Consider the following 13,668-nt stretch of genomic DNA (forward strand, 5'->3'; position numbering starts at 1 on the left):
CAGTGTCTCCCTAGCCAAACGCTGCATGAGATCTTCCAACTTCCCTGCCCCCAGCATGATGCTCTGCAGTTTTAATCTAGCTTTCCAGGCTCTGCATTCTCCTCTCCATGCTTGGAATCTAGTACCCCCTCTCACAAGACTCTGCACTCCATCTCCTCGGGCTGCACACCTTTCCCTCACATCACTACTGATGTCAGTGGGGCCAGACCCAGACGGTAGGCATTCCCATGGGAACGCCTCCGTCTGGAAGCCACACCCTCGGCACGCCCACTAAAGGGGGCGTGCTGTCATTCACCATCGACAGCACGCCCCCTTTGGTGCGAGACCCCGAGCGACGGCTACCCCGTCGCTCACCGGGTCTCGCGCATGCGCACGACGGAGCTCCCTCCGTCGTGCGCATGCGCATTAGGGCACCATCGAAACGCTTGGGAGCGTCCTGCGCTCGCGAGCGGGTCTAAATTAGGCCCTGTATGTCAATCTGAAGCTCTGAATAAAAATGGATGGAGCTTTTTTACATTTATTTATTCCACACCCTACCACATTTCATGTATGTAGGAGAAGGACTGATAGTGGCTGTTTCAATTTAGGATTTTTCTATTTAATTTTGCTTTAGGCATATAAGGCTTCAGAGTACAGCATTTGTATATGATGGCAGCAGACCCAAAGAACAAGCACAGCGGGAAAAAAAGATATTGGGTCAGCTTATAGCGCTTGAACACATGCAGCCAGCATCCTTGAGGTTAGAATATGTCCATGTGATGTGTAAAAAGCAGTAATGTAAACTGCTTTGCAAGTATAAATTGAATATATGGATAGTGGGCCTGATTCAGCAGCAATTGCAAATGCAACTGCAAATGGAGCGATTGTTAGCCATTGTGCATGCATAGAAGTCAAACTGCGCATGCGCTGTGATCGCACTACGATTGTGCACGCACAGAGGAATCAATCCCAGAGTGAGTGATAGGCTGTGAGCGTTTAGGGGTGATGATGGGGGAGTGGTTGGCAAAACACAGGCATGCCTGTCCGTTTGAACGTCATTTCATGGGCGTGTATAAATTAGCCACTGCTATTGCATACGCAGCATTAGATCTCTCTGCGTGTGAGGATACTTTCAATATCTGTGGTTGGTCAGACCTGGTGTAAATGCTTATAGACTGGCCGATGTGTGTCGATGGTACCGATGTTTACACATAAGAGTGAGGTCGGATGGTTATGAGAAGGCAGAAGTGGGCGTCTTTATGCCGGCTGTGCTTTGCCAGGCATTAGCATATTTTCGCAGCTGCGTTCCGTGCACACTGGTAGCTGAATCAGGCACAGTGTCTGTTGTTGGCCTATTGCTGGTTAGAAAAATGCAGGCGTGCTAGGACAGTTTCCTGGGCGTCTCCTTGGGGGAGATCGATAAAATACCAACCAACCAGCATCTGTCATTTTTCAAAGACAGCCTGTAAAATGGAATTTAAAATCTGATTGGTTGGTACTTTATCTCTCTCTAAGGTTGATTGATACTAGAACCAACCTGCCTAAAGGACCTCTGACTTCACAACCGTGTGACCCGTGACAGCAGGGGGAGGGGCAGGCCTGTGGTCAGTCTCTGGGAGAACATCATGTGTACTTGGTCATTACTGAGAAAAAGAAATTTCCCAAGGACAAATGAGACTTTTTGGTAAATAAAGAAACTAATAACTTATGTCTGATATTAAAGTGACGCACTTGAATAGTTTACCTTTCTGATGAATTCCTCTGTATGTCTTACGTAAAAATGCCTGATCAGGTACCAAGTTCTCATTTTTGTACCGTATTTATTCCCATCGGAAGTAATAATAGATTAAGCAGCACGAAAATAACACAGAGCCCTCTCCCTGTCCATGTACGGTTGAGAAGCAACAGCCCGCACTGTCACACTCATTGCGGTGATGTCATCTCAGCGCGCCCGGGAGGAGGAGGGAGAGGGAGCTGCTGCAGAAATCTGCCGCTATTCCCGGGGGCCGGGTCTGCGGGTGAGTGCTGCTGTCTGCTAGCCTTATGTCTCCTGCTAATGTCTTCTGCCTGCCTGAGTTCCCGGGATAATCACTGTATACTTACACAAGTGTATGTAATGCGGTGTACATCTCCCAGATATTACTGTGTTTACACATTTATTACACAGGTACAACAAAAGCAAATGGTAAGTGCTAATAAACAAACAAATACACAGGCTTGCAGGCCATTATATGTGATTGGTCTCAGTAACAGTGGCGTAGGACCCTGATTTTTTAAAGTGGGGGTCCCTGGGATCCACAAAGTTTTTTTATTCAGTGCAGAAGCATCAGCTGTTATTATAAAGGCATATTTTTATATTTATAGATTATATTTTATAAATAGTCACCAGGCACATACTAATAAATAAATACAGTTTATTAGTAAAAGGATTTACAACTCAATACACTTGTATTTCCGCACCACCCTCCATTGTGTCCCATCCTGTATCCCGCTCTATCCCTCCCTCCTAAGGCCTATCCCATCGTGCTGCAGTGGCTCCCACTGTGCTCGCATGTAGGAGAAGGAAAATACCTTACAAGATTGTTATATAGATATATAAATTCTGTCCTTGCACCTAGCTGAGACTAAATCTACATACTACCACACTGTTATAATGCAGGTTACCTGGGCATGATAACATCACTAATTTTTGTTCACGCTCCATGGTGTCACAAGCAAAAACGAATAGTTTTCTGTTCTGTAATTATACCCTATTTGCTCAGATACACACTCAATTGAATCTACCCCTTAAGTTCTTGACACATGAGCACTTAAGATTCTGTCCAATCTGGTTGGTTGGAACAAAAATCTGTTAATTTATGGGAGCAAATGACATTTGATCATTTGTTCCAAAACACTGGAAAACTGACAAAAATGGTTGTTCAGACAAATTGGTTAAATCCGTTTTTGTCCATTTTCCGGCATTTGGGAGCGTATAGTCGTTTGTCATTTACTCCCATACCAGATTTTCGTTCCAACCAGCCAGATTGGACAGATACTGTAATCTTATAGTGTCTACCTAGATGTGACAACCTGGAGTAATTTAGCTCAGTAGAGAGGTCAGCGGTGCATTGTCTATGTACATAATAAGGGTACATATGCAGCTTTTCAGGTTAAATGAATAAATGGAGCTTTACTGGTGTCAGCATGCAGCAACAAAAATAACAAAAGCCTAACCCCTATTCAGGGCACTACCTCACTGCTTGAACCCTAACTAATGGATAGCTAATCTACAAATGTAGCACAGTCTTATGGTACGTAAACACGGTATGATTAAAATGGACGATATGAACGATAACCATATCGTTATCGTTCATATTTAGCGTTCCCGCTTGGCTGTTTTAGCGGGGCGCGGCGCCCTGCCCTCCTTCTGGAGGGCAAAAAACACCCTGCCCTCCTTCTGGAGGGCAAAAAACACCCTGCCCTCCAGGAGGAGGGCAAAAAGCACCCTGCCCTCACAGCCTGCGGGTGCAGTCTTCACCCGCGGGTGGGGAAATGTGCGGTGACCTGGTCACCGCCGGAGAATAGATGCCGTGTGCATGTGCCCGGCGTCTATTCTCCCTGTCAGTAGCGCTTGGGGGCTGCCCAGCGTGTCCGTAAGTTCCAGGCACGCCCCCAAGAGTTACGAAAAGGGGACGCGTCTTAAAGAAATGCCCCCTTTTCAATGGCCATACCCCCTTTTCGGGCGCACGGAAGTGTCCACTCTAGCTCCAGCGCCCTGCCAGCCAACGGAGCTAGAGTGGACACTACATATTGTGCATTTTTCGGTGCCCAACAACCGATTCACGGGCATGTATGGACGATAACTATATCGTCCATCACCCGTGCATGCAGGCCAACCTGGTCGATATCGACCAGATTACTATAGAGACCCGCAATCGGTGGGTTTGTGGTGTGCTGGATGATCGATATCGATCATCCAGCACACCCAGGAGATCTTTCAACGATATCGTTGTCCTTGACGACCGTCCTGTGTTTATTCACCATTAGTCTTTTGTGGTCCTCCCTGCCTCGCAGATCTGGACACGGCTTCCTGGCCTCCATAGCTCCAAGGCCCACTGGTCTGGCTTGGCTGCCACAACTGTACAAAACATAGTCTCAGAGATTTGTGGACCTCCTGGCTTTCAGGCATACTGGTCTCTTTGGCTGCCACAGTCCCACTTGGACTATCTCCTCTAGCAGCCTGACTGACTTTCACAACCTCACCTGGGCTGTGTACACACTTGTCTGCCTCAGTCCTCCTTGGACTGACTCCACCTGGCAGCCCTTAGGTGTGGTCACACCTCCTTTTTCCCTGTGTGGGCGAATTCCTCCTCACAGAGGGCCTAATTCAGACCCGCTCATGAGCGCTCGCAAGCGGGTCGATGTTGGCCAAGTGCGCATGCGCACGACGGAGGCGGCTCCGTTATGCGCATGCGCGAGACCCGAATAACGACGGCCAAGCCGTCGTTATGGGTCTCGCACCAAAGGGGGCGTGCTGTCGATGGTGATTGACAGCACGCCCCCTTTGGTGGGCGTGGCTGCCCAGACGGAGGCGTTCCCATGGGAACGCCTACTGTCTGGGGCCGGCCCCAGTGACATCACTAGTGATGTCGGTGGGAGTGCTTTTGGCTCTGATAGAGCCAAAAGCACTCCAGGGCTTGCGGCAACGAGACCCTACCCGCAAGGGTCTCGTCGCAAGCCCAATGGTCGCGATGGTCTTGACCGTCGCGACCATCATTTTGGCTGCTCACTATAGCTGTGGGTGGTCACCCACAGCTATGCGAGCGGCCAGGGGGCCGCTCTTAAATTCAGAGGGACGGCCCTGATTTAGAGCGAGCGATGTGTCAGAGCGTCCAGCTCTGAATCAGGGCCACAGTATCCATGGCTCTCTATAAATATTGCTTTAGAGCAAAGCAATATTTGTGTTAGCAGGCAGCATAAATGCTAGTTTCCTATGTGCGTGAAATAGCAGCATAAAAAGTTCCCTAGGCTAATACATGGGCGTAAACAGTGTCGATTTGATGTTAGTCTTAGGTACTAGAATTGTGCCTCCAGTTAAGTGGCAACCTTACGGGCTGCTGTGACTATTCTAATGCTCCAGGTGTTACTATGTCATTTTTATACTTTAACGTAACAGCATTGGGCAATAGAACAAGGCTAAAGTTTTTAACTTGGTAATGCACCTTTGTGTTGAATATTTTGTCCACTGTCACAGAAAAGGAGGCTGCACAACGCCCTGTAGCAAAAGGGCCTGTCAGATATGTCCGCTTTCTACGATAAGATCAGTTACAAGAAAAGGGACAAAACCTGTCATTCAGACAAGTTGTTTAAATTGAACAGACAACCGTTTTTGTGGTTTTCCAGTGTTTGGGAACAAATGGCTGATTGTCATTTGCTCACATACATTACCAGATTGTATTTCAACCAGCCAACTAGACCATGTGATGGAGATGTGGATTCTAAAGGTGCCTATCCACTAGAAGACAGGCAAAAGACGGCACGATTACGACATTGTAATCGTGCAGTCGTTTGTCAGTCTGTGATGTGCCTACACGGAATGAGCAGTCGTGTAGGCTGCAAGCATGCTGAACCTGACGTTATTGTCAGGTTGACCAGCATGTTTGCCCGATGATAAAGTCTAAACGACCAGTGGGAGCGCGCATCGCTGGTCGTTTTAGAATTTTTTTTTAAACAATCTGCAAACGATTTTCGAATGATTTTAATCATCTAGTGGATAGGCACCTTAAGAAACAGAGTGGTTTACCACTTAACTGACAATTTTTTTCATCAAAACTGCACCGAAACTGTCACTTTTTAACATTAAATACATTTAAAAAAAACTATTTGAAAAAAAAAATATTTAAATATTTTATTTAAAAATATATACTTAGGGGGTGTTTTGCATCCCCCAACCCAGTATCCATATGCCCCAATTGTGATTTCACTTCCCGTCCCCATCAAAAATACCACCTGGTGTCAAAAGATCCCCAGCAATATCAACTCCCTCTCCCCTAGGGGTAATAGGTCTCCGTAGTAGAGCCCCACCATCAGCCCTAGGGACAATGGGTACCCAGTTTATTCCCCCCCCCTCCCCCCCATCCCATGTGTCACTATACATGTAAAAATAAAAATTATATATTCCCCCAGCCCCAAAAATATAGTGGGTCCCTGCAGCTATTCTTAGCGTAAATCAGGACCGGTATGGCGCTGCTTATTATTTCCGCCAAGATGGTTAGTCAGATATGTCTGACCAGGGGATAGAGCGCGATACTGCACCCATTTTTGCTATCCTGCAAGTCTTGGACTGCAGGTTTTAGTGCGGAGGATTTGACTCACAAAGGGTTATGTATGCGGCGCCATCTGGTGCCGGGCCCCTTACACGACCCCCTTGGGCGGTTTGTTTTCTCAGGATCCTCTCCTTTGCGGATCGCCGGGCGGGCCCTGTTGTCTTAACTCACTTGGGGTTACTTCACCATACTGCCCATTGTCATCTCAGGGTATCTCGCAGTTTCTTGCACTTTACCCCTGTGACACAGACTATAGCTCCCTGCCGGGGTTTTTCACATAACATGAATTACCTCTGGTACCGCAACGGTCTGTCATTCCCCTTGCAGGGATTACCACAACAGCTATCCTGTGTGGATGTTGTTTTTTACGCAGTACAAAATGGCGTGATATACGCCCTGTGGTTACTTCCCAGTTGGCTCTGCCATGAACTGGATGATGTATTGGGCTCTTACCTCTCAAATGGGGGAGCCGATTTTAAGTATTATTATTATTCCTGCTTTGAGGCTGGTAGCCAGGTCCATTCTGGATATAGAGAATGAGATCCTGCACCTGTATCATACAGTCTCCATTTCTGTGAGCGGGTGGCTCTCAGGGCAGGAGTCTGGCTGTCGCCAGATACGATGAGTCACAAAGGTCTCCTGTTTCCCATTCCCTGAGGGTCATCACAAGTAATAGAAATCACCTCCTGGGGTGGATTTGCATGTTAATTGTCTGTTACAGGCGTTAATACGCCTCCCATCCCGGCCTGGACAGATTTTTCGGATCCGTAGGTGGTAACTTTGCCGGAAATCAATATACTCGCTTTCAGGGGCTGTTGCCCGTCCTACCATGGCCATCACATGGTTGATTAAAACTATTGCATACTGGGCTGATGCATTTGTAACGTTTTTCCCCTCCAACACGTCTGGGGTTCAAATGTCTTTTGCCGCTCACATGAAATATACAGTTGTCATATGTGGGAATACCTACATTGGATGCCAGTCTTCTAACCTTCAGGGTTTCGGCTGCGACTGTATGCGCCGCAATACCCTATGGCAGCGCTCTGGGAAAGCAGAGGTGCAGACACCATCTATGGGGAAGATCTTGTTTGGTCCTGACCGTGACAAGATTGTGGCATCATTGGCAGTATCACTAATGGGAAGATACCGTCTTTAGCTACTCCCACTACAATCTGACTAAATCTGTTAAGTCTTTTGGTCCTCAGGGTCAGTCTAAAGGCCTGTTTTTTCCTAGGCTGTCGGCCTCCACAGGGGCCACCATATCCAGTACCGAGCAGACCTGGACTTCCAGACGACCCTGCTTCTAAGCCTAAGGATAAACCTTCAGCCTGAGGGGACAGGTCTACATCTGGGGGATTCCATAGTGAGATACCGAACTTCTCAGTTCACCCGGTGCTGGTGTCAAGTCACCACGGATGCTTGGGTAGGAGTTGTAATCTCTCACGGGTACAGCCTCTCATTGCTCAGGCGGCCTCCTCACAGGCGTTGTTACACGGGCCCTTCATCAGACCCGATCAGGGCCTTACAAATCCAGAAAGCTATACAGTCTTTGCAGTAAGCAGAGCTATTTAGGCTAGCCTCACTATCTCAGCGAGGGACTGGTTGTTCTACTTTATTTCTGGGGCAGTGGCCGACTGGTCCTCATTTGCCTATCCTCTCTCAAATCCCTGAATCTGATTCTAAGGGTGCCTGGACTCAGGAGGAGTCCACCATGCTCCATCATCCGATGTTTGGCACCTGGGGACTATGGTATCTCTGAATATTCAGGACACGTACCTACGAATACATATAGAGCCCTCTACACAGCAACACTTGCAATTTTCGGGCTCTGCCTTTTGGGACTGTCCTCAGCCCCATCGGGGTTTACCAGCTTTATGGATTTTCTGACAGTTCACCTGTTCAGTGTATCCGACTGCTCCAGTATCTGGACGGCCTCCTGCTCTTAGCAGGATCACCGAGGTACTTTACAGCCAGGTCAGGATAGCCGAGGCTTCTTCAGGGCACAGATGTTTAATCAATGGGTAAAAAGCACTCCCTGCATCCCTCATATTCTTCATCTGGGAGCCCTGCTGGATTCTCAGAATCTGAGAATTCTTCTGGCGCAAGACAAGATCTTCACTCTTCAGCTAGGAGTGTGCGGTTGTCTACGCAGTCAACATATGTCATTACTCTCTGTGATGTGCGGTCAAATATCCAGAGTGTTTTTTGGAAGGGTGGAATGTGCTCAGTTCCATTCGCCTTGCCATAATTGGCTCCTCTCCAGATCGTTTTTTTTCCATCGGAACGCTGTTCAAACAATGATGCTCTCTCCGGTGGAGGGTCGGTGTCTGTCCAGGTGGCTATGGCCATCTCGTCCAGGGTATTCTTTGCTACGGACATTGTCTGGTCCGCATTCGTTTTGGGGCAGTTGGACGTCTGTTGCTTCCGCCCTGCCAATTGACTTGTTGGAACTTTAGGCTGTCTTGGGCCTTCACTCTGGCCTAACACATATGTCACGGTAAACCTGAAAAGGTTCAGTCCGACAGTGTCACAACGGTGGCCTCCATCTAGGCAACACTGGTAGCTGGGTGGCAATGACAGGAATGTCACACATTCTGACATAGTCCGAGGGTCTCCTCCTGGCCATTTCTCCAGTGTTCATTCCGGTAGCCCTCCATTGGGAAGCGGGCTTCCTCAGCCATCACGACTTGCATCCCGGGGACTAGTCTCTTCTCCAAGAGAGGTTTCAACTGCTGGTGAGCAGACAGGCCTCCCTGAGGTGATCCTCATGGCCTTCTGACTCTATCACACACTACCGGTGTTACAGTCCAGCACTAGGGGTACTGAAGCAACCTTCAGTGACTCTTTGTCAGTGAAGTGGTCCTTCCACTTTGTGTACCTGTGTCCTCCGGTCTCCCTTCTTCCTCGAGGCCTTCGGAAGTTTCCTTCAAGACAGAGGGGCTTTCCTTCTGGTGGCTCCAGATTGTCCCAGACGTTGCTGGTACTTAGATTTTCGGAGTCTCCTCATCGATACTCCGTTCCTACTGCTTCACTATCCGGACCTGTTGTCTCAGGGTCCTTGTTTTTCCCTGGACCTGGATTGTTTGTCTTTGACTGCATCCCTACTGTGGTCCTAAGGCTTCCCTGGCTCTGTCATCATTGAGATGTTTAGAGCACATAGGCCAGACTTTGCTGGGATCTACCACAGACTGTGGCATACATAATTCTTATGGTATCGTACCTGTCGCTACGATCCTCCGGTGATTAGGATTTCCAGAAGTTCTGGCATTCCTTACAGCTGGCTTGGGTCTCGCCCTCTGCCTGGCCTTCCTGTCAGTGCGGATCTCTGCACTGTCAGTATGGTTTGAATGTGGAATTGCTCCACTCTCTGGTATCCGGTTCATCCTTCAGGGTGTTTTTTCTTGATTCCGCCTCCCTTTATCTCCCTTAGGGGCTCCTTGGGATTTAGTAGTGGTTCTTCGTGCCCTCCTGGGACCTTCTTTTGAACCACTAGCTTTGATAGCCATTACATGGTCTATAGCTTAGGCTCTCTCTCTCTCTCTCTTATGGCATTTGCATCCGCCATGAGAGTGTCGGAATTGGGAACGTTCTCTTCTGGTTAGTCCACTATGTCAGGGTTGTGAGTTGCACTCGCCCTGTGTCTCTTCCTAAGGTGGTCTTTAAGTTCCATATTATTCTGGAACTTATGGTACTGACATTTCAGTCACCAGTTCTCTCAGCTGGTGTGGTCTCATTGACTGTGGTCCGGCCTTTCCGGATTTATGTGATCCGTTCAAGTTCCTTCAGGAAATCAGACTCCTTATTTGTGGTCTTTGGATTTAGCAGGAAAGGATGGCCGGCCAATAATTTGACATTGGGTAGATGACTTCGTATGACTATCTCAGGGGCCTACACATAGGATAGGCTTTTCTGTTTTGGTTGACACGTATTCTACTTGGGCTGTGGGCGGATCACTGTGGCGCCTTGGCTATTCTACCTTGCACGGTGGCCACGTGGTCTTCTGTCCGCACCTTTTTAAGGTTCTATGGATTGGTTTCCTTTGCCTCTTAGTATGCTTCCTTTGGGGCGACGGATTCTCCTCTCAGCACAGGAGCGTCCCCACCCTTATAAGGACTGCTTTGCGGCATCCCCAAGGTCAACCCTGTGGACCCCCTATGGACCCTGTAGTAGAAAACAAGAGATATGGTAAGAACTTATCTTTATCTCTGTTTCTACGAAGTCCATAGGGTCCACAGGGCGCCTGCCCTGACGCACCTGGCTTCATATGGGCTGTGTTACTGGTCACCGGTTTCCCGTCTCCTTCTCTGTGGGTATGGTTACTGAGTGTTCCAGTCTTCTCTCTCTCTCTTTCCTCCTCCGGCCTTTGTCTACTTACAAACTGAGGTGCCTCTGGCTTGGGGGTTGGGTTATAGGGAGAGTGGACCTGGTGCATCCTGGGAGCTAAAAGCTTTAACTGTGTGGTGCCCGGATTTGGTTCCCAACCTATACCCCAAAGGTCAACCCTGTGGACCCTATGGACTTCGTAGAAACAGAGATAACAAAGGTAAGTTCTTACCATATCTCTTGTTATTTGTACTCACTTTCCCAGCACATAAATATTGCCCAGCTGTCAAATTGTTCTAATAGAGATGGAATGGGATTGAAATCCCGACAGCGGATGCCGACAGGATCAAGATCTCTACAGAGGCAGGTAAGTACCCTAACCTCCCCTTCCCCCCTTCCTAACCCTCCCTTACTGGTGCCTAGCCCTAACCTCCCACCACTAGTGCCTAATGCCAAACCTACCTAGTGTTCCCTCTAGCTCCGGCGGCAGGCGCGCACGCCCGAAAAGGGGGCGTGGTTATGAAAAGGGGGCGTGTCTATAAGACGCGTCCCCTTTTCGTCATACTTGGGGGCGTGCCCAGCGCTTGCGGACATGCCGGGCAGCCCCCAAGCGCTGCAGAAAGGGAGAATAGATGCCGGGCGCATGCGCCCGGCGTCTATTCTCCGGCGGTGACCGGGTCACCGCATGATTGTCCACCCGCGGGACACTGCGTCCCGCGGGTGAGAACGGCTCCCGCAGGCTGTTAGGGCAGGGCGCTTTTTGCCCTCCTCCTGGAGGGCAGGGTGCTTTTTGCCCTCCAGAAGGAGGGCAGGGTGCCGCGCCGCGCTAAAACAGCCTAGCGGGAACGCTACCTACCCACCGGGGGTGCCTCCTGGTGGGGTTCCTAAGCCTAACCTCTCTCTGGGGGTGCCTAACCCTAATCTGCCCCCCCACCTGCGGCTAATGCTAAGGGCACTCCGGACTTACATTCGTTCGGATGTCGTTCTCTGCGTTCCAGCATCAGGATTATGATAGGCGTCGGTATTTCCACGCCTATCATAAATCCCTAGGCGGCATTTCACTGTCGGGATTATGATAGGAGATTATGATAGGCATTCCACTGTCAGGGTTGTGACCGGCGACATGACTACATCCCAATAGTGATGTTTGGGAAATAACAGTTTTCATGAGTTTGCACAATGTTTCTATTTGTCAAAATCATGATGAAAATTGATGATCTATTTGTGGTACCCCTCTCCCCATATAGTGGCATAGGTTTAGAAATTACCAGAAAAAAACTATATTGCATGTAATGAAATGATTATTCTCAATACCAAGGAAACATATATTTGTATTCTTTTCAGAGACATTCAGCCATAATTTAATTGACATAATTATGGCATAATTAGGAAAATATATGTTGGTGAAAACATCCCAAAGATATGCGTCTCAAATGCGTCCTAATACTAGCATCGATACTCCATACGGCGAGTGAGCACCCAGGTCCCGTGTGATTCTGCTAGCGCCGAGCATCTTTTTTGCTCCAAGTTGACTAAGATGCACCACAAGACTGCACTGATTAATTTGATATGCATTATTGGGCGAAAAAGACGCTCAGCGCTAGCAGAGACGCAAAGGACTTGGCGCACCGAGAGGGACTGTCTGGCGCGACTGCAGCAATAATGTATGAGGACATATCTGTATCTTACATAACCTAGGAAGTCACTGGGTATAACTAAACCCACTTATTAAATAGCCCCAATACTCGTTTTTGCCCCACAGTCACTACTCATAATTTGATGCTGTAATGTGTATTTTCCTTTTATCCATTTGACAATCTAAGTTAACCTTTACCCAATATCTAGGCACGTGAAGGCAGTCATTTTGCGGACTATCCACAGTATATATGACCATACAACCAATCAGGTAATTAGTGACATCATTGAGCGATGAGGGACAAATCCATAAATCTTGGGTCAGCCACAAAACTGTCTTGTACACTGTGTACAAGTGACAGGTGCACTAAAATACAGTACTGAAGAATATTGTAATGCTTATGCTGCAAATCTACACACTTGTCTTGTTATTTATTTATTCTTTTAGCCATCACAAAACACTGGGGAACAGAAACTTGCAGACCTGGGAGAGCAGGCAGAAATGGAAGAGATTACATTCACAAGAGACACTGTTTTATCAGATGTCCATCTTCACATCCCTCATAAAAGACATCTCATGGTCAGACTGAATGCAGTTGGACAGCCAGGTAAAAATATGTGATAAGACTTCAGTTGTTCATTTATTGTGTTGTATTATGAGTTTTTAAAGAGACCATTACCGAAGTGAACTATTTTTTTCATCCCTTTTAATAACAGCATTCAGAGATTACAGAATTTAGTTACTGTCAATTTTTATTCTAGTAAATGTTAAATGTTTTATAAAATACCTACATCTTCAGTAAGCTTATGGACTTTAGAATCATATTATTGGGTTAATACAGTGTCATCTATTACCAATGATATAAGGTACCAGTGAATTGCAGTATAACTGTCGAGTAATAATTGTGTAACTAATATAGAAGTAATACATATTTATACAAAGCAATGCCAATTTTGTCTCTCCCTATGAAAACAGTTAGTAATTTTCTTTGCCTAATGTACTGTACATATTCGTATTTAATATTTAAAGAAGTGCTTGAAGCAGATTTCCACCCAAATATAGAGAAGTCAAATGGAAAACCTATGATAGAGACCATTCACAATGTTTCAAATATGCAGGAGCAAGTGGCAAAAATAGCATTTCATTAATTTATCTATTTTTCTAGTTCCATGCCTATTTGTATGGGTAAATTCCTTACCTATAGGATGGGAAGGACTGTGGGTGTGCAACATGATGTTCCGTCTTATAGTAGGAGCTTAGCAGATTAGGGGTTGCTTACGAAGGGCCTGATTCTGAGTGGGGCGAATCTCTGTGCACAGTTGCAAATGGTGCGTTTTAGCATACAGCGCATGCACAAATGTAAATATGTATATATGCTTATGTCCGTGCTATTCTGAGGCGGACAGAACTTTGCCGGATCTG

The 13,668-nt window shown here is 47.4% G+C and overlaps 1 protein-coding gene across 3 annotated transcripts in view; it reads left to right on the forward strand.

Annotated features, from left to right (window-relative positions):
- Positions 1-1,532: 1,532 nt before the first annotated feature.
- METTL22 (methyltransferase 22, Kin17 lysine) overlaps positions 1,533-13,668 on the forward strand; it is a 179,877-nt gene continuing 167,741 nt past the window's right edge. Inside the window, exons 1-2 of one of the 3 annotated variants that reach the window (XM_088466909.1) lie at positions 1,533-1,663; positions 12,694-12,853. In XM_088466909.1, coding sequence (XP_088323035.1) covers positions 12,748-12,853 — 106 coding nt within the window. In that variant the 5' untranslated portion in view covers positions 1,533-1,663; positions 12,694-12,747. Of the gene's footprint in view, positions 1,664-1,797; positions 1,998-2,022; positions 2,165-12,693; positions 12,854-13,668 lie in introns of those variants that run through there. The other 2 variants (XM_088466908.1, XM_088466907.1) reach the window with 2 other exon arrangements.

The sequence above is a fragment of the Taudactylus pleione genome, unplaced genomic scaffold (assembly GCF_031769625.1).
Source record: "Taudactylus pleione unplaced genomic scaffold, aTauple2 ptg000066l, whole genome shotgun sequence".
Classification (NCBI taxonomy): Eukaryota; Metazoa; Chordata; class Amphibia; order Anura; family Myobatrachidae; genus Taudactylus; species Taudactylus pleione.